This window comes from Canis lupus, chromosome 7 (genome assembly GCF_048164855.1).
Source record: "Canis lupus baileyi chromosome 7, mCanLup2.hap1, whole genome shotgun sequence".
Lineage (NCBI taxonomy): Eukaryota > Metazoa > Chordata > Mammalia > Carnivora > Canidae > Canis > Canis lupus.
This window is the reverse complement of record NC_132844.1, coordinates 59,318,224-59,337,998: the sequence shown is the minus strand read 5'-3', so window position 1 is coordinate 59,337,998 and position 19,775 is coordinate 59,318,224. Positions and strand designations below refer to the sequence as shown.

Below are 19,775 nucleotides of genomic sequence, written 5' to 3'. Positions count from 1 at the left end.
CCAGAACTGCAAGTGCACTCCAATCAGGTGGGAGAGCCTATCCAGGTGCCAGGGCAAGAGTTAACATCTGACTGACATATGGGCCATGAATTTTCTCTTCTCACAGCTTGGGGTCATGCACAGGCAGTGTGTGGGGGTGGAATATTTGATCTGCGCATACATAGCCTAGGGGATTTGGTTTAAATCAAATCATAATTAAAACACCAGTCAGGAAAACAAGGCATAATTATTTTTTTCCTGCATATTTTTCCTACCTTGGATATAGCCTTAAATACACGTTGGGTATAAGAAAAGCTAGGTATCAGTTTCATTTGGGGAAGGTGTAAATTTTCCACTTAAAACAATCCACTTATTATGCTGTGGGATTAACTCTGCAACTACATCAGTAAATTAAGTGACAGTTCAGTGATTATATTTGTGAGACTAAAGTATGTAACACTATTTTAGAAATCATCAAAAAGTAAATCATCTCCAGTTCAATGGGCTCTCATCATGGCTGTGCAAGGGGATTTTTGCCACACTATCAATAAAACAGTACACAAATGTCTCACTGAAACAAAACATGCTTATGAATCTTAGATGTTTCTGGAAGTGGTAAATAAACTGTATTTTAATAAAACCAATGTGCTCTTTTCTAATATTCACCTAGTCAGACAGAAAATATTAACTGAATATTTAAATAGCATTTCTGCTAGGTGAACATGAACAACATAATTTGCTGAAGCTGTATGCCTAACTCAATATATATAATCTTCTTGTTTATTCAGATTTAAAAGAAGATTCTTGCCATTTTTAGAGTATAATTTTTAAGTTTAGAAATATTTCAGCTGAGGTTAGTTCCTCCCAACTAATCCTTTTGCTGTTTTCATGAATTTATGAGTTAAAAGAATCCTGTGATTTTTTTTTTTTTTTTAAGAAAGAATAATTTCCTTTTGGGAGTCACTCTAAATATTTTCCCACTCTCTCTCCATTCCCTCAGAAGACTGCAAAAACCTAGCAACTACAATAATACAGTCAAATCTCAAGATCTGGTCTTTTTAGAATATTCAGCTCAAAAAGTTTCTCTGTGTTGTCAATTGTTCCTCTTTTGCGTTCATGTTTGAATTCTTCCTCTATTATCCAAGACACAGCCTGCTTTTACAATAAATAGAGATGCATTAGCTTCTTGAACTGCTTCAAATTTTAAAAGTCTTTGAAGTACACAAACTTGGAGAAAACACACAGGGCTGGTTAAGGCTCGTACCTTTCATTTCTACTTTGAACATGCACCCTGTTAGAGAATACTGATTTTCTCCCTTTCAAGCTGTGTTCCTGAAAACTCTAGGATTATTCAAGAATTTCCAGGGGCCTCATGGTGTTTGATTTGAATGTCCATTTATGATCTCTCTGTTCCACTTAAAATACAGGTTCTGTAGTCTCATGTTTTATATTTGAACTTCTTGTAAATGTTCTGTTGAGTAGCAAGTTATGTCTTAGAGTTTGGGCTTGTTTTATTTTTTGATATTTAAAGAAGACCAGATAAATATTCTACATACAACCATTCAAGTTTGAGTACATCATCTTAGGATCCATACCACATGCAGAACCAAATTTGAGGTCCTTACTGCTGACATAGAAATGAAGGCAGAAAAAAGCAAAATGTGTAAGAATAATAACTGTTTACTGTAGAGACAAGCTGGTTGTTAATGACAGCAGATTTTTCAAATTAGAACTGGATAAGTTCTTATCAAAAAATTCGCCAGCTGCCCCAATTAAAGGTATTGCTGTAGATAAAGGAGTTCAAATGAGAGAAGATCTTGCTTTCCTTCTCTCCCCTATCTGTCTCATGATTTTAAAAAAATTGAATAGCTTTACAATATAATGGGACTGTGCCACCTCTATCTGGCAATACAGAATTATGGTGCTATGTTTACAACAGCAGAAATAGTTTCATCAATGAAGTTCACCAAATTTGTATTCCACAGGCAAAGCAAAATAAATTTGACCCTGAAACTTTAAATGAATATTTGAAGTCAGAGAAGGGTCATCAGGTGATTGAGATTTTCTTTATATCTTGGAATTGCTTATGTTTTAAGATACCTTAAAAAACATTTTCCAGAAATCCAGGAAGAGTTACCCTGGATTAGAAATCTCTATATTAAACCTCTTTAAACACTACCAGTTTAAAAATGTGAGCACTTGTTAGGTATTGTTAGTGAAACAACTTTTTATTTTAGAAGATTTTATTTATTTATTCTTGAGCGACACAGAGAGAGAGGCAGAGACATAGGTAGAGAGAGAAGCAGGCTCCCTGTGGGGAACCCAATGCAAGACTTGATCCTGGACACCCGGGATCATGACCTGAGCTGAAGGCAAATGCTCAACCACTGAGCCATCCAGGGGTACCTCAAAACTTTTAAGCAAAAAATTGTTTTTCTTTTGGGGAAAGACTATTGCAGGCCTGTGTAGAACACTAGTAAAATCAGATATATTTGTGAATCAAAACTTCTCAATGCTGGATAAATCGAAGAAAATAGAAAGTGGACACTGTGATGGATATAATATAATGGCTGTCACATGTAACTCTGTTTTTGAAACACTTTTACTTTCCTTAATAAATGAGGTTTTAAGAGTCGATCTTCTATGTATAACACACAGATTTTTGAAATATTTTATGAAGAAAACCCTTTTCCGAAGTGGAACATCTTTTAATACCTCTTGGAACACTTGTTTTCTACACATTATAGCTTAGAAAATATGATCTCATGTTTTCAGGGCAAGACCACTTAAAGAGTTAAGAACAGAGACCATTCTACAAGGAAGAAGTTTAATGAGTAGGATTAGTGAGAATTCACTGAAGCCCATCATCCTAAGGAACCACAAAATATTCCTGTCCACAGATAGAGCTCTGGTACTTGCTATGTAACTTTAATCTAGTTCACTTAACTTTTCTCTAAATCTCAGTATTGCTCTCTAGAAAGTGGAGATAATTAACATTCATCTTGCTGTGTTATGAGGATAAATATCATAATGCAAGTGAAAAGTTTCTTCTAAAATAGTACATAAATTATCATTTGATCAACTAATGCTCATCTTAGATTCTAATGAGTTACTCTGCCAAACTCTTCCAACTTCTATAGGAATGAAGAAATTCCTATATTTCAAACATTCTCTCCCCAATCCTACACTGAACATTGTGTTAGTTGATCCATATAAAATTTCAGATATTCAACTGCTTTTCAGTTAGAGAAACTGCGATTTCATATAATTTGACATACTGAATTTTGTCACTGGAATCCCTTCAACCTATTTCAAAATTAAAAACAACTACAATGGAATATTACTTAGCCATTAGAAACGACAAATACCCACCATTTGCTTCAATGTGGATGGAACTGGAGGGTATTATGCTGAGTGAAATAAGTCAATCGGAGAAGGACAAACATTATATGGTCTCACTCATTTGGGGAATATAAAAAATAGTGAAAGGGAATAAAGGGGAAAGGAGAAAAAATAAGTGGGAAATATCAGAAAGGGAGACAGAACATGAAAGACTCCTAACTCTGGGAAACGAACTAGGGGTGGTGGAAGCGGAGGGGGGCGGGGGGTGCGGGTAACTGGGTGACGGGCAGTGAAGGGGGCACTTGACGGGATGAGCACTGGGTGTTATTCTATATGTCGACAAATTGAACACCAATAAAAAATAAATTTATAAAAAAAACAACTACATTAAAAGTTTCACAGTTTTTTTTTCTAGAAAACACTCACTTTCAGGTTATTATATAAATATATAAATTATATAAATATGACATATGTTAATTTATTTCTGAGAATCAGTAGCCCACAACTATAAAAAGGTAAGTGACTCCAATCTATACGGATAGATTTAATATTTCTAAAAAAATTTATTGGGAAGATTTTTGCTTCCAGTCAAAACACATATTTAAGAATTCATACCCAATTTATACTTGTTATTTATATTTGAAAATTATTCTAATGTTTTGCGACATTTTATTTTCCAGGTTGAACAAATAAAATGCTGACAAACCGGGATCCCTGGGTGGCGCAGTGGTTTAGCGCTGCGATCACCCAGGGCGCGCGATCCTGGAGACCCTGGATCGAATCCCACGTCCGGCTCCCGGTGCATGGAGCCTGCTTCTCCCTCTGCCTATGTCTCTGCCTCTCTCTCTCTCTCCCCCTGTGACTATCATAAATAAATAAAAATTTAAAAAAAATGCTGACAAACCTAATATAATCATGACGTAAGAATTATTCATGAACATGAAAGTAAGTCTAGATCAAAATAGTCAAAGCAATCTGCTACGCCACTTTTATTTTTAAAAGCTTAATGTGAGGAATTCTTAGAGGAAATTTCACTTTTTCAATACCTATGTATCTATTTCCAACATTCCTTAAGAACTAATGATATGAGAACATCCTTAGCAATCCTTAGCATCCATAATAGATAACCTCACATCAAAGTAAATGGCCAGAATGGAAGAGAAGTAAAGTGAGAGTGGAAAGGCTGGATTCCAGCCCTGTCACTCACTCACAAGGTGCCTTTGAGTACATACACTGTGAAGTTTCTCTGAGGCTTTCTATGTCTCAGCCAGCTTTAAAATACTGTGATTCTGTCTGAGAATTTAAGACAGCTGAATGGATAATGAAGCACAACTCACTTCTAGGGATGCACTGAAGGTGTTACTTAAGTTAATGACCATGCTTACATAAGCAATTTTATTGTCTCTCTCTTCCAGTCCAATAGAAAATCACCTGATAACATGCAAGCTCAGGTGGGTTAACATATTTTTTCTACAGTGAATATTACTTAGGAGAAGCTAAAATAGATTTAGGCATTACACATTGGATTATGTCATCTTACCCAGTGAACAGTTTCCTTTTCCTGGCTTTCAAAATTATACCCCTGATTTTATGTCAGCCATTTACAGCACTTCCCATTGAGAGCTGGGATTGAGCTTCAGAGTAGGTAACCATGGGCACCACCCACTCCTTGTAAACAGCAAGGATCTAGATAAAACACATGTCTGACCTTCTTCTGTATGATAAATAATCAATACACTGGGTTACTTTTTGGAGTATTTTCCATGAAACACATTTCATTCACCAAAATGTTAAATGCTTTTTACTTCGCTTCTAAACATGCACAAGTAAATTCTAAGAATATTTTTAAAAAAACCATTACCAAAGGCACTTGAATTTTCAGGTTGAGAGAAGAAAATACTCTTCAAATAAATACCAATTAATTTTCTAATAGGATAATTCATTTAGAGCTTTTGCTCTATTATTGTAGGGCCCTGTTACCCTTCTTAAAGTAAGTTTTATTTACTCTTTTCTATTCTATATTTTCTTAATTTCTAACATACCAGCACTACTTTCAGTAAATGAAAAAAATTACTAAAGTGAAGAAATCAGTAAAATGAAAAATATTTAAACACTGAGGAAATAATTTATTTAAAAAATTATCACTACCTTTGATATACTCATCAGTCTCTGAAATTTTTCAATAACTTACACAAAGATATAAACCTGTATACATTGAATCTGATAAAGCTTTATAAATTTGAGGCCATGTCATTTTTTTCTTTAGATTTCTGTTTCATTGGGAGCTAGTAGGCAATATTTAGCTAGTATGTAAAAATGAAATGGCAAATAAGTATGTTCAGTTCCTGAGACCTTATTTTTAAGGTGATAATGTAATAGAAATCCAATAATGTTCTTCAACCATTACCAATCCGTAAAGTAAAAATGAACACATTTAGTTTCAGGAGCAATCATATTTAAATGGTACTTATATTTTAATGGTAAAAACCATTAGTCTGATAAGAAATCACATTATTATGCAAGTTTTAGTTTCTTCTGGGATTCCAAAGTGAAGCCTCTCTGCGTGTGTGTATGTGTGTGTGTGTGTGTGCCTGGGTGGCTGGGTGTATATGGAGGGGGTGGTTTCTATTTCAGTCTGTTTGTATTCCTATTTGAGAGCTTTTAGAAAATATACTACTGCTACTACTATTACTACTACTTCTACGATTATTAGTATAATTTATTAACAACTTATCACATGTCACCCAAAACACAAATAATCCAGTTAAGAAATGGGCAGAAGACATGAGTAGACATTTTTTTCCAAAAAAGATATACAGATGGCCAACAAACACATGAAAAGATATTCAACATCACTCATCATCAGGGAAATACAAATCAAAATGACAGTGAGATACCACCTCACACCTGTTAGAATGGCTAAAATCAACATGACAGGAACAGCAGATGTTGGCAAGGATGCAGAGAAAGGGGAATCCTCTTACACTGTTGGTGGGAATGCAAGCTGGTGCAGCCACTCTGGAAAACAGTATGGAGGTTCCTCAAAAAGGTAAAAATAGAACTAACTACCCTATAACCCAGCAGTTGCACTACTTGGTATTTACCCAAAAGATACAAAAATACTGATTCCAAAGGATACACACACTCTGATATTTATAGCAGCAGCATCAACAACAGCTAAATGATGGGAAGAGCCCAAATGTCCATTGGCAGATGAGTGGATAAAGAAGATGTGGTATGTACACACACACACACACACACACACACACACAAACACACACTGGAATAGTACTCAGCCATCAAAAAGAATGAAATCTTGCCATTTGCAACAACATGGATAGCACTAGACTGTATGATGCTAAGTGAAACAAGTCAGAGAAAAACAAATATCATATGATTTCACTGCTGTGTAGAACTTAAGAAACAAAACAGATGAACATGGGGGAAAAAGAGAGGCAAACCATAAGAGACTCTTGACTACAGAGAACCAACTGAGGGTTGCTGGAGGAGCAGTGGGTGGAGGCATGGGCTAACTGGGTGATGAATATTAGGGAGGGCTCTTGTTGGGATGAGCACTGGGTATTATATGTAACTGATGAATCACTAAATTCTACTCTTGAAAGCAAGATTACACTGTATGTTAACTAGAATTTAAATAAAAATTTGAAACAAAAACAAAAACAGCTTATCACATTATCAAGCTCACAGTACTCCTTAAATTTTATCATGAAGTATGTTCTATTATTATACCAATTTTACAGATGAAACTGAGCCATAGAGAGATTAAGAAACTTCCTTAAGGCTACTTAGCTAATAGGTGGAAGAGTTGGGATCTAAACCATGGTCATTTGGCTCTAGGATCAACAGTCAATCACCACCAATATAACTTCCATAAATACCAGCTGCTCTGAGTACAAGGACAAAGTAATATGACAAGCATCAAAGTCACTCAGGACATCTGAGGATGCAAATGTACTCTAAAGTACTACTACATGGGCAGCCTGGGTGGCTCAGCGGTTTGGTGCCGCCTTCAGCCCAGGGCCTGATCCTGGAAATCTGGGATCGAGTCCCACATCGGGCTCCCTGCATGGAGCCCACTTCTCCCTCTGCCTGTGACTCTGCCTTTCTCTCTCTCTGTATCTCTCATGAATAAATAAAAACTTTAAGAAAAAAATTAAGTACTACTACAAATCACAGATTTTGAAGTGATTTTCAGAATTATAGGAAAAAGAAACAAAAGGCCAAAAGTAAGATTAGTTTTTAAAAATTTTCTTTCAGTATGCATATACAGAAAGTCAGGTTTATAGGGATGGGGCAGCAGCAAAAGTATGTTTTAGGGAGATTTTGGAGCTAGGGAGTTTTAGCCTTGGTTCCATCATTTAGTCTAATTAATAGCTTCACCTCAGAAAAATTACCTCAATCCTCTAGGTATAATACTTTCTCTGATTTTCTGCATAGGATTGAGAATAAATGAGAACACAGAAAAGAAAGAAATCACCAACTAAAACCAATATGCTAAACACAGTACTGTTCTAACTGGTTGAGTGGAGATGGAAGTTTATAAGTGTCTCTACCACATGCATATCCCTCCCAGCCAAGCAGCGGATGCTTTCGCTCTGCGCCCTTATCCTCTCTGTGCCAGCAGCTACTCTGTGCAAAGCATCACCTATGCTCTTCTTCGTCACCTCCACCTAACACAGCTTCAATCAGTCTTGTCTTCTATCATTTCAACTAATTCCCAAGGTGAAGAGCTCACAATTCTTTACGCAATGAACTGTAGTTCTGAAATTGATCAAGTTGTGATTTTGTATAACATTATGTCAAAAGTCATAATACGGTAGGAGACAGGGTGATGACTCACTAAAAGCAGAATTTTACTGGTTTATTGATTGATATTGGAATTAAATTTCTGTGTAACGTACTGTTTGTTATTTTAATTTTCAAAATCCATTCCCAATTATTGGGAATTGCTACACACGAATCAAGTTATGGATATTCTAAATTAGATATCACATCTACAAATACATCAGACAAGCACTTTAGATTTGGAATTACAAGGTACATAGACAAAATCTCTATGATTCATAAATATAAACTAGTTGCTCATGAACATTTTAGTTTATGCAGGAAATGTTATGCTGGAGGTAACCGAGCTCAGCCTTTCTGTATGAAAATTTAGGTGTTGACCTATGGTTACTATAGAGGCAAACCATTTTCCTCCTCTATTTTTTTTCTTTTAAAGATTTTGTTTATTTATTCATGAGAGACAGAGGAGAGAGGGAGGGGGGGAGAGAGAGAGAGAGAGAGAGAGAGAGAGAGAGAGACAGGCAGAGGGAGAAGCAGGCTCCATGCAGGGAGCCCGACGTGGGACTCGATCCCAGGTCTCCAGGATCATGCCCTGGGCCGAAGGCAGCATTAAACCGCTGAGCCACCCAGGTTGCCTGTCTCCTCTCTTCTTACAAGTTGCCACTCAAAGCCTAGGTGGCAAAGAGTCCCTAGTGCAGCATGAAGTATGATCTCCAGAAGTGGGCATCAGGAAACTGGATATAAACATCCCCACCCCCATCAGAAGCACCTCCTTTTAGCAGCTGAAGGTCTGTGGAGCCAGGGCAGGATGGCCATAATGTTAGATACATAGTCTGCAAATCTCTCCCATTTTAAAGAGAATTTTTAACTAATTTAAAAGGCAGATTTATGAAAGGTACAGCACAGGGAATATAGTCAATGGTATTGTGACAGATGGTAGCTACACTTGTGGTGAGCACAGCATGATATACAGGGATGCTGAATCACCTTGTTGTATGCCTGAAACTAATGTGTGTCAATGATACTTCAAATGAAAAAGAGGGAAGATTTATGTATTGTTATGTATAGCGTGAAGCTGTGTCTAAAACAGTTAGATCATATTAATCATGATATAAGACAGAGTAGGCACATTCAGTCCTGCAGGCCGGGCAGATTATTATAGCTCTAGGTAATGAAGCAGACCTCTCAAAGTGGGTCCTTTCTGAGGAGTGATAAAAATGCGGATGCCCCTCTCTGGTGATTTTTTACCATTTGCTGTCATTCTGGCAGTGGTTAAGTGAACCTTCCAGGTCATGGTTTATGTGTTCTATTTTTCCAGATCTATTTAAATTAAGCATTTTACAATTGTACCATTAACTTAGAAGAGCATAATTGTTATATGTTTATTAGATGAAAATTAGCTTAAACTATATCTGAGCTTAGTTTCAAGTATATTTTCTGACCATGTAAAAGCAACATTACATGAATAACAGAGTACCAGTTAGACATGAAGGAATGAATACACATACAAACACATGCACACAATGTCATCAACTAAGATGGTTAAATAATCTGTCCAGTGTAGTGAAGTACAAAAAACATGGAAGAATGAAGCAGCTACTGCTTCCTCTTAAGGAAATAACAAAGACTTTATGATAGGGAGATTCCCCCTTATATTAGATACATGTTCCTTCATGTAATTTTACCTATTATTTTAGTTACCATTTTAGGTTCTTTCTCAAAAATCCAGCTTCTCCTTGCTACTCTTTAATGCCTTCTAGATTATTACTAACACTGCCTCCTTTTCCTTCTCTTTCCATTCCATTGCCTCAATCTTTTAGTTATTATTTGGCTCTTAAATATGGACTTGATATGTTTAATCCTTTGTTAGAAGATGGCTCTTTCAATTTCAGTTTTTAAATTCTTCCAATCATCTCCTATTTTTCTAAATTTCATTTCTTTTGGCTCATCACTCAAAATAGTCTCACCTATCTTGCAGAAAAAAATAAAACAAGAGATATCTGATTTCATTCTGCCTTTTCAATTGCAATAATCTAAAAATATTCATGCAGAAGTATATATTGCTTTCATTGGCAGTATTGAAATCATGTTCTCATAATATAGAAGACAGATTTTATTTTATTTATTTATTTATTTATTTTAGAAGACAGATTTTAAATGCTAAACGCAAGTGGAAATAATAGTTACCATTAAAAAAAGCTTCTGGAGACATACATAAAAAGTTTCTGATACATGCTTGCTGTTACAATGAGATACCCATACAATTAGCTAATGAAAATAAAGAATGGAAAGAAAGTATTCCCTTTAACTAAAACACAGGGAAAAAGGAGATGATCTAATGTAGAAGAAATCATGATTTTTATCAATAGATAATAGTAAAATCCACTCCTAGGAGAAAACACTATGTTATACTTATGTATGTATGTATGTTGATGTTATATGTACATACTCTGCTTTGATATATTAAAGCAGAAGTGAATATGAAGAAACCAAACAAACAGTAAATTCTACTGTTCCTCAGTCTTAAATCCAACCTCATGTTCTGAAAATCAAACCGGTGCCTCATAAACAGTGGAAGACTTGGAGAAAGTTCTATTAACATGAATAAAGATTTTTTTTAAAAAAGGCAACAAGATGAGCACTTAATTAAAACATACACTCACACACACACACACACACACTTTCTTTAGGCTGTTGAAATATAAAGTCTTTAATTCTCCATTTAAAAAAAAAACAACAAACTCTGATTATAAGCTTTAAAACCATTTGAAGATGTGAAAGACTATCTGCATTTCAGCCTACTTCAAAGCCAGTAAAGAAATCATTTCTTCTTCTTCCAACTCAAAGTATGTTTAGGAGCAGGACATCTGATAGAAGTGGTATTGCCAATCTAACCAATTTTAAAATATAAAGTGCTTCTAGCAATATTTGGATACATATAATTTGACAAAAAAGTTTTATAAACCTAAGCTTTGAAAAATAGAAAATATAAGCCCCAACAAAAAAAGCATAATTTGTAATTGAAAGAAAATAATATTTTGTAGAAAAGAATCATCCTTCCAAAAAGAGACAAAAATGACTAACTTTTATTTCCCAAGAGAATTATGCCACTTTTATACAACAAAATTACCGTCACCACAAATTGCTTTCAACAATTCCATTGCTTCTTCATTTGACCACTTGAAAATCAAAATTCTTTCAGATTATAAATATAACTTTTTATAACTCTGTTATTACGTACTGTGAATGGGGAAAGGGGGCCAATCTTGTGGCCGTAGCGTCGAACGGCCTCTCTGATGTGGCAGGGCTGGATGGCATCGCTGTGAGCCTCAACACCACAGGCCGCAGTGCTCTGCGACAGAAAAACACATAAATTGTTACTAAATCAAAAACACACAACAGAACTACAGTGTATAAAATATGAAAATAAACTTTTATAAAATGGATGTTTTTCTCCCTTTAGGATGCATGTCCCTGCTGCCATACTCTGCATTTAAAAAAATATTCCATTAACAAATCAAAGATGACTTTTACATGACCCCTTCCTAGCAGACCTACCAAATGCAATTTTTATGCCCACAATATTTCACCTAGGCCTGCATGTCAAGGTACCGAAGAATATAGCCACTCGCGTGCAGATGAGAAGTGTCATGGGATTGTTGAAAGAACCACAGGAAGCTATTTTTTTTAAAAACATTTGAACATTTATTATTATAAATGTTTCTTGGGAGCTTGTTGGGCATATTTCTGAAATAACATGAGGGTCATCAATTTTAAAATGAAAAATATAAAATTGCTATATATTTATCTGTAATACTGGGGGCTGTCATAAATGATCATTTTAACTTGGTTCCTAATTTTCTAGGTGTCCTCAAGGCAAAAACAAAATAAAACAAAACCTTTCTATTTTCATTGGCTTCATGTGTAAAAGGCAGGTTTGAAAGTACAAAAAGATACAAGGAAGAGAAAGATTATTTGCAAAGAGAGTATGGATACCAGCTGAAGAAATGTGTGTTATATGATTTAAGTTCAGTTGCAGGCTCTGGTTTCCCAAATACCTGATCCAGATCTTATCAGTTACCAGTTCTGTCAAGTTATGCAATATCTCTGTGCTTTGGTTTCCTCATCTGTCAAACTGGGATAATAATTATAATTGCTTTAAACTGCAATGGATGCCAGATGCCAGTCATTAACATTAAAGAATCAAAAGAAAGAAACACTTGTTTGTGTATTACTTAAGTCACATAATAATTATTTGTTTTGCTGATAATTACTACAATTATCACTTTTATAATTCCTTGTAGGAGTATAACTAGTATGACCTCTATGGATAGTAATTTGACAAAATCTTATCAAATGAAAATGCACAATCATTTCTGACCCAATTTCACATTGAAGAACTTGTCCTACAGATATATTACACAGGTACAAAATTTTATATACCTATATATCTATCACACACACATAAACACACACTCACTGCAGAATTACTAGGATTGATGAACTAAATGTTCAACAATGAGGGAACACTAAAATAAATTATGATACATCCATTTAATGAAACTATAGCAACCACCAAGAACAACAAGGGAGTTCCATGCACACTCCCATGGAACTATCCCTAAGATGTACTGTGTGAGAAAATGCAAGGTATCCACTTGGGTGGCACTATGTTACCATTTATTTTTTTTTAAAGGCTGAACATTACATACTCATTTAAGCATAGACTATATTTTGCAAGGGTATACTAAAAATCAGTAATAGTCCTTATCTCTTGGAGGCTAAATGGGTGTCTAAAGGACAGGGACTAGAAGATACATTTTTCATTGTATATCCTTCTGTACTTTTCAAATGTATTTTCTGTACCTCATGTGTGGTTTTCTCAGAACTAGTAAAAAAAAAAATTAAAAATTCTCATTCAATGAGAGCATCAGCTAATTATCCAAGCTGAACCTGAAATAAGATATAAAATATAAAACAAAGCGGATCTTATTTTTATTATTTTAAAAAGATATGAAATAAGCAAATAGGAATTGACTCTAGAGTATCCTCAATTTCATTCTAACAACACCCTGAATAACAGAACTGCTATGCCCACAACAACATAAACTGTTATCTCAATCCTTCACTTGGCACTGATAAAAAAGTACACAGGATTTTTTTCTTTTGAGTGCTTTTTCAGTTCTTATTCCAAATGCTTTGTGTCACCTGGAATATATTAGAAGAAATGCAATTACCAGGTACCTGATGAGGGTAAAGGTCCTTTTCTGAGTCCATCTGGCCCCAAAAGATGAACATGACTAATAAAGATTCATTAATGGTTGAGGCATTCCATCATTTGTGGAAATGAATGCAAATATTTAGCTGGATCTAGAGTTGAGTTTTCTAGTGGAAACTCAAGTGGAAATAAAAAACAAAGACATCAAGAAGGTCAATATCCTGCATATTACATGTCAGGTGGAAAGTTCCTCTATGGCATCTCCTTTCTCCTTGCAGCTTGGGTTTGTTTTTCAAGTCATTCCTCCATGGCCAATCTAAGATTCTCCTCTTCCTGTCTTTCCGAAATAAATTTGGTTTTTATCAAAAGATAAAACATTTGGTCAAAAGATAGAACATTTGGTCAAAATCTCTCAGGACCGCTGGCATGATAATCAAATGGGATTTCAGAACACTGAGGGAAGCATAAGCTAGAAACTTATGGTTGAATTGTGATCTTTTCCAAAAAGATGAAGCTAACTTACATAAAAATGGAAATACTCAATGTTGTGAAAAATATTAGATTTTTCTGTTTTTTGTTAATTTCAGGTTTGTTTGCTATAATTAAGCAACTGCAAACAGCATGAAGTTGCCATATGCACTTCTACACTTTCTTGACTTGCCCACGAGTTCTTTGGAAGGGAACCCTTAAATCTGAAATGATATATTTCCAGTGTTGCTTCCATCTCAACAGACCTCTTTACATTTTTGTCAACATTCAGGCCTTCGCCAAGGTATTTTTAACCATTTAAACTCAAAATTCATACCAAGTTGAGACTTTTTAATTTCACAGTGACTCTAGCATTTTGTTAATATTCTTCAAAATTGTTTCAGAAGAATAAGCATTAAATTTATATATTTGTCTTCTAATATTTAAAAATCTTTTATGTGCTGTGAACACATTTGAAGAGTGCTAGATTCATATACCAGTTCATCTTTCCTATTTTGAGTATGCCTACACTTAATAGGATATTCTTTATTTTTAAATTTTCAAAGATGACACCTATATTTGACAACATACTGAGTCTAAAGAGTGCTGAAATCTCTGCCAAAATAGATTATTTCCTGGAATCAAGTACAGGCTGCTTGGTAAAGTTCTTTCTCATATGTCAGGTCCTTTTCCTCATGGCTGCATTCATACTCTATTCTCGTACGCTTCCACTTCATCTTACGTGTGTCCTTTCATCCAGAAGCTGGGTACTGGAGAGTAAGTATTATATGGAATCCTAACATCCCTGGATTTGAGCACTGTGCCTCTGCTTATCCTTGCTGGCTTATGCTGAATAAAATTTCTCAGCAGTTTGAACTCTCAACTGTGGTCCAAGGAAGCTATATTGAAACTTCTGTTGCTGCTGGATCTCTTACAAATGCCTATACTTGTCTTGATGCTTTAAAAAAATTGTTGGCAAGTTAAACTATCCTATCCTTTCTCAGCCTTTCCCTTGCTAGGGAAATCCAAATTTATAAAGAAGGACCTGGAAGCTCAGATAATTGCCACTTATTCTTTCCACATAATTGTGGACTAGATCTTTTGTTAAACTTGAAACATTCATTCTTACAGACTAACATCTCAGATTGGAGTGAATGAAAGATTAGTACTACTACTACTACTAATACTTTTACTACTCATGGACCATAAAGGTTGATATGTAATCTGACTGGCAAGTGTCTTCCTTCTACTCACTGTTGTACACATAGTTTTCTCAGAGTTTCATGTTTATGGAGGATTTCTTTTCAGATGAAGATGGGCCATTCTTTGGCCAAAGGTTACAGAATATGATATAGTTAATTTTAATAGTTAATTTTCTAATTTCAAAGTTTAATTGAGATGTTAATTGCTAAAACTGTATTCTATATAACTAGAAAACTCTTTTCTTTAAGGAAATTAAAACTAGAAAAACTACTTAAGGAGAAGACAAGAGAATCACTAAACTTAAGGATTCATACATTATTAAATCTGGAAGGAATGTAAGATAACATCTATTCTAAACTCTTCCAACTCCCAACCTATTTTATGGATGAGAAAGTGAAGATAAAGGACTTGCCCTAGATTATAGTGACAGTATCAGTATGGCTATACATCAGATCTCTTGGCTTCTAGGACACACAGCTGATATATAGAGGCTTAATTATTTTATGTAGAATAAACTGTACCATGTTACCACCATAGTGGAAGTTTCTAGGGAGTAAAAATGAAAACACAGCAAGAGTCTGAATGTAGAAAGATTTGGAGGAATAAACAGAGAAATAACTAATAGCTTTAAAGTGGGACATTATTCTGATGTCACTGATTTTGAATTTATAAGAATTCAGATATGAACTAAGCTAATACTTAATTTACTCAGGAAATCTTTGCTATAAAACAACTCTAATGTAATAGCTTTCAACAAGATTAGGAGAGAAATGTTTAAATATTTATGAGAAAAAAATATATGTCTTTGAGATTCTTAAATTTTTTATGTATGTAGGCATAATTATATCAGGTTAATTACAACTTTTTCTTATATACTTAGTAAAGCAAGTCCACTGAAGAGGTCTTTTAGGTAATACTTTGTTATCCTAGTTTTAGTTACTGAGTGAGCTGGAGCACTATAGCTAAAATTATTTAAAACTACTTCACATTAGGAGTTCCTTATACTTCAAATTTCCCCCCAATAAATAAGCACTGAGTTCTGTTGTTTTATAAATGGAAGAGGAACCCAGATATGAAGCTAAACCTAAAATTTGCTTACTACCATTATAAAATTATATCTTGGAATGGCTCTACTACTTGTAATGGCAAATGGTTCTCTGAGTTTTAGATAATAGTATCAATTTAGATGAATTATAAAAAACAAGAACATGGAAGTGATAGAGACTGATCAAAACCAGGCAGATACTGGAAAGGGGAGTGCCTATATTTAGAATAAGAGAATAGAAAAAAAAAAAAAAAAGAAGAAGAAGAAGAAGAGAATGGCAGTGTCTTCAGTTTCCTGTTTTTACTTTTTTGGTATAATGGCAGGCCCTACTCAGTATAGTTCACATATGACCTTAGAGACTTTAAGAAATATAGGCCAGAGTTAAGGGCACCCAAAGTAGGTACAAAGTCAGGAAGGAAATACCAAAAAAGGGCAAAATCAAAGAAGGAAAGCCCCAAATTCAGCATACAAACTTTACCCAAATCTATTTGTCTGTGGTACTGAATCCAAGAAATCCAGTTAAAGCTAAGTGAACTGAGGAGAGATTCTGGCTGCCGTCAATGAAGAGGAGTTTGAGTTTGTGTAGAATAGCAAAGCGCCTGCCTAACTCACATACCCACATCACTACCACTATTAACACCAACAATTCTTCACGGGAATATAACAGAACACAAAATCTCTAGCACTTATTACTCATGATGCCCAGGATATAACTGAAAATTACTAGACATGCAACAATGTATGAAATTGACGAAGAAGAACTGAGAGAGGAGGCATTATTTTGGTCTCCACTGAGTCTCAAAGAAAGTTTGAGTTACACTCAATGGAGAATAAAATAACCCAGATATTAACTGATCAATGTGGGATTTTAAAGTAGCTGTTATAATTATACTCAAGAATATAAAAGAAAATAAACCTGCAATAAATGACAAATAAAAAAACCAGATAAAAACTAAAAAGAAATCAAGGGGAAATTATAAAACTATAAAATAAAGTATCACAAAGAGAATTATTTGATGGGTAAAACAGATTGGAGCTGACAGTTGAGTCTGGAACATAAAGACACAGCAAGAGAATATATCCAACCTAAAGAACAGAGAGAAAAGATTGATAGAAAAATTAAATAGGCACCTGTGGAGCAATATCAAAGTAACTAACAAATATGAACTTAGGATCTCTGAAATGGAGAAGAGACAGTGAATGAAGCAGAAAAAAAAAATCTCAAGAAGTAATTGCTGAAAATTTCCCCCAAATGGTTAAAGACACAAACAAATATTCAAGAAGCTCAATGAACCCTATGCAGGACACATACAAAGAAAACCATGTCTGTGTGTGGATAGCATGTCAAACTGCTGAAAAACAAAAATAAAATACAATCATGAAAGCATCCAGAAAGAAATAACACATTACAAACACAGAAACAATAATACAAACTACTGACATATGATTAAAACAATGGATGCCAGAAAACAGTAGAATGATATCATTAAAGTACTGAATTCTATATCCAGTGAAAATATATTCTAAAAATGGAAAAGGATATTTTCAGAAATATGAAAACTAAGAGAAACCATCACCAGCCAACCTGCTCCATAAAAATGCTAAAATAAAATTTAGTAGAACAAAATAGGAAAATAATACCAGAAGTAAGTCTGAGGATAACAAAGAGAGACAGAGACAAGGAAAAAGAAAGAGAAAAATGAAGAATAGTGGGAATGGTAAATGTTACTGTTTTTTTTTTTCTTAGTTTCATTGAAATACATTCAATTATTTAAGGCATAAGTAGTATTATATATTATAGTTTATAACATGAAGATGTAAGATGTATAACACTATAGCATAAATATTTACTTATATAAATATATTTATATTTATGTATTATGTATTATATGTATTATGTGATTTGTGTGTGTGTGTATATATATATATATATATATATATATATATATATAAAGTCTTATAAGAGTCTCAAACTTTTTTTAAAGATTTTATTTATTTATCCATGACACACACACACACACACACACACACACACACACAAAGGCAGAAACACAGGTAGAGGGAGAAGCAGGCTCCATGCAGGGAGCCCAACATGGGACTTGATCTCCAGTCTCCAGGATCAGGCCCTGGGCCAAAGGTGGCACTAAATCACTGAGCCACCCGGGCTGCCCAAGAGTCTCAAATTTTATGTATGTAGTACAACACTGAAAATTTAAGGATATATTGTAATCGTTAGCATAACCACTGAAAAAATGATGCAAAGAGGTATCACTAAGAAACGAGTAAATGAATTAAAATAAGTTTCTTAAAGAGTACATAACCCAAAATAAGACAAGAAAAACTGAGAATCAAAAATAGAACAAGCAAAAAATAAATAGCAAAATAGTTGACCTATATCTAACCATGTCAATAAATATGTTGAATTTCCAGGAAATGCAAACTCACTTGAGTCACTATTAGATATCCATTAGAATGGTTAAAAATAAAAACAATGATAATACCAAACCTGAGGAACGTGTGAAACAACTGGAAGCCTCATGTACTGCAGGTGGAAGTATAATGACACAAACATTTTTGGGGGAAATAAAGTCTTCTACTGAAGAGTTTCTTTAAAAACCAAACTGAGTTTCTTAAAAAACAAATCCAGGAACACCTGGATGGCTCAGCAGTTGAGTGCCTGCCTTTGGCATAGGGCGTGATCTTGGAGTCCCGGGATCGAGTCCCACATCAGGCTCTGTGCATGGAGCCTGCTTCTCCCTCTGCTTGTGTCTCTGCCTCTCTCTCCCTCTGTGTCTTTCATGAATAAATAAATAAAATCTTTAAAAAATAAAAATAAATTAAAAAAATAAAAACCAAACACATATTCTGTGACTCAGTAATTTCATTCTTAGCTATTAATCTAAGAGAAATGAAGGCATATCTCAAAAACTGAAAACAGCTTAGGTGTCCACCAAAATAAGAATAAATACATTGATATATTCATACACAACACATTACTCAGCATTAAGCAGGAATAAATTAAACACTTACATTGAAAAACAAATTTCAAAAACAATCCTGAGTGAAAGAAATTTCACTCAAAACAGTATATATACTACATTTTCTTTATATGATGTTCTAGGATGGGAAAAACTAATTTATGATGAAAGAATCAGGACAATGATTGCCTTTCTGTGGTGGCAGGAACTGACTGGGAAGAGGCATAGAGGAATGTTCTGAACTGATGATAATGTTTTATATCTTGAGAAGGGTTTAGAAAATGATAGGTTTATACATTTGTCAATACTCATCAAATGGTATGCTTAACAAATGAGTAGTTCACAGTGTATACCTTACAAAAAAAAAAGAGAACCATAAACAAATTATATACATAATGAAGTGTTAAGCCATGAAGTGTACATTTAGTATATCTTTGAAATTTAGCAAAAAAAAAAAAAAAAAGGATGAATTGACAGATGGACAAAAGAATAATTAGATAAATAGATATAATAAATGTAAATACATAAATATGTAGGTAATACAGTAAATGTAGTATTATAATGTTCACTGTGGAATCTAGATGGCAGATATATGATGTTAAATATAGAATTCTAATATTTTTGTATGTTTGAATATTTTTATAATAAAATATTAGAAAAAAATCAGTATCTTGCTTTATCCAGAAGAAAGCTATTTAAAAAAGTCTAAGTAGAAGTCATTAAGTATGGTAAAGCA

The 19,775-nt window shown here is 34.3% G+C and overlaps 1 protein-coding gene across 15 annotated transcripts in view; it reads right to left on the bottom strand.

Annotated features, from left to right (window-relative positions):
* Positions 1-19,775, bottom strand: part of SUPT3H (SPT3 homolog, SAGA and STAGA complex component) — a 602,245-nt gene that overhangs the window by 145,557 nt on the left and 436,913 nt on the right. For 8 of the 15 annotated variants that reach the window (XM_072832813.1, XM_072832810.1, XM_072832812.1 and 5 more), the window contains 2 exons: positions 11,369-11,479; positions 6,232-6,339 (listed from right to left, as the gene is read on the bottom strand). In XM_072832813.1, the coding sequence (XP_072688914.1) occupies positions 6,247-6,339; positions 11,369-11,479 (204 nt within the window). In that variant the 3' untranslated portion in view covers positions 6,232-6,246. Of the gene's footprint in view, positions 1-6,231; positions 6,340-11,368; positions 11,480-19,775 lie in introns of those variants that run through there. The other 7 variants (XR_012034199.1, XR_012034198.1, XR_012034197.1 and 4 more) reach the window with 1 other exon arrangement.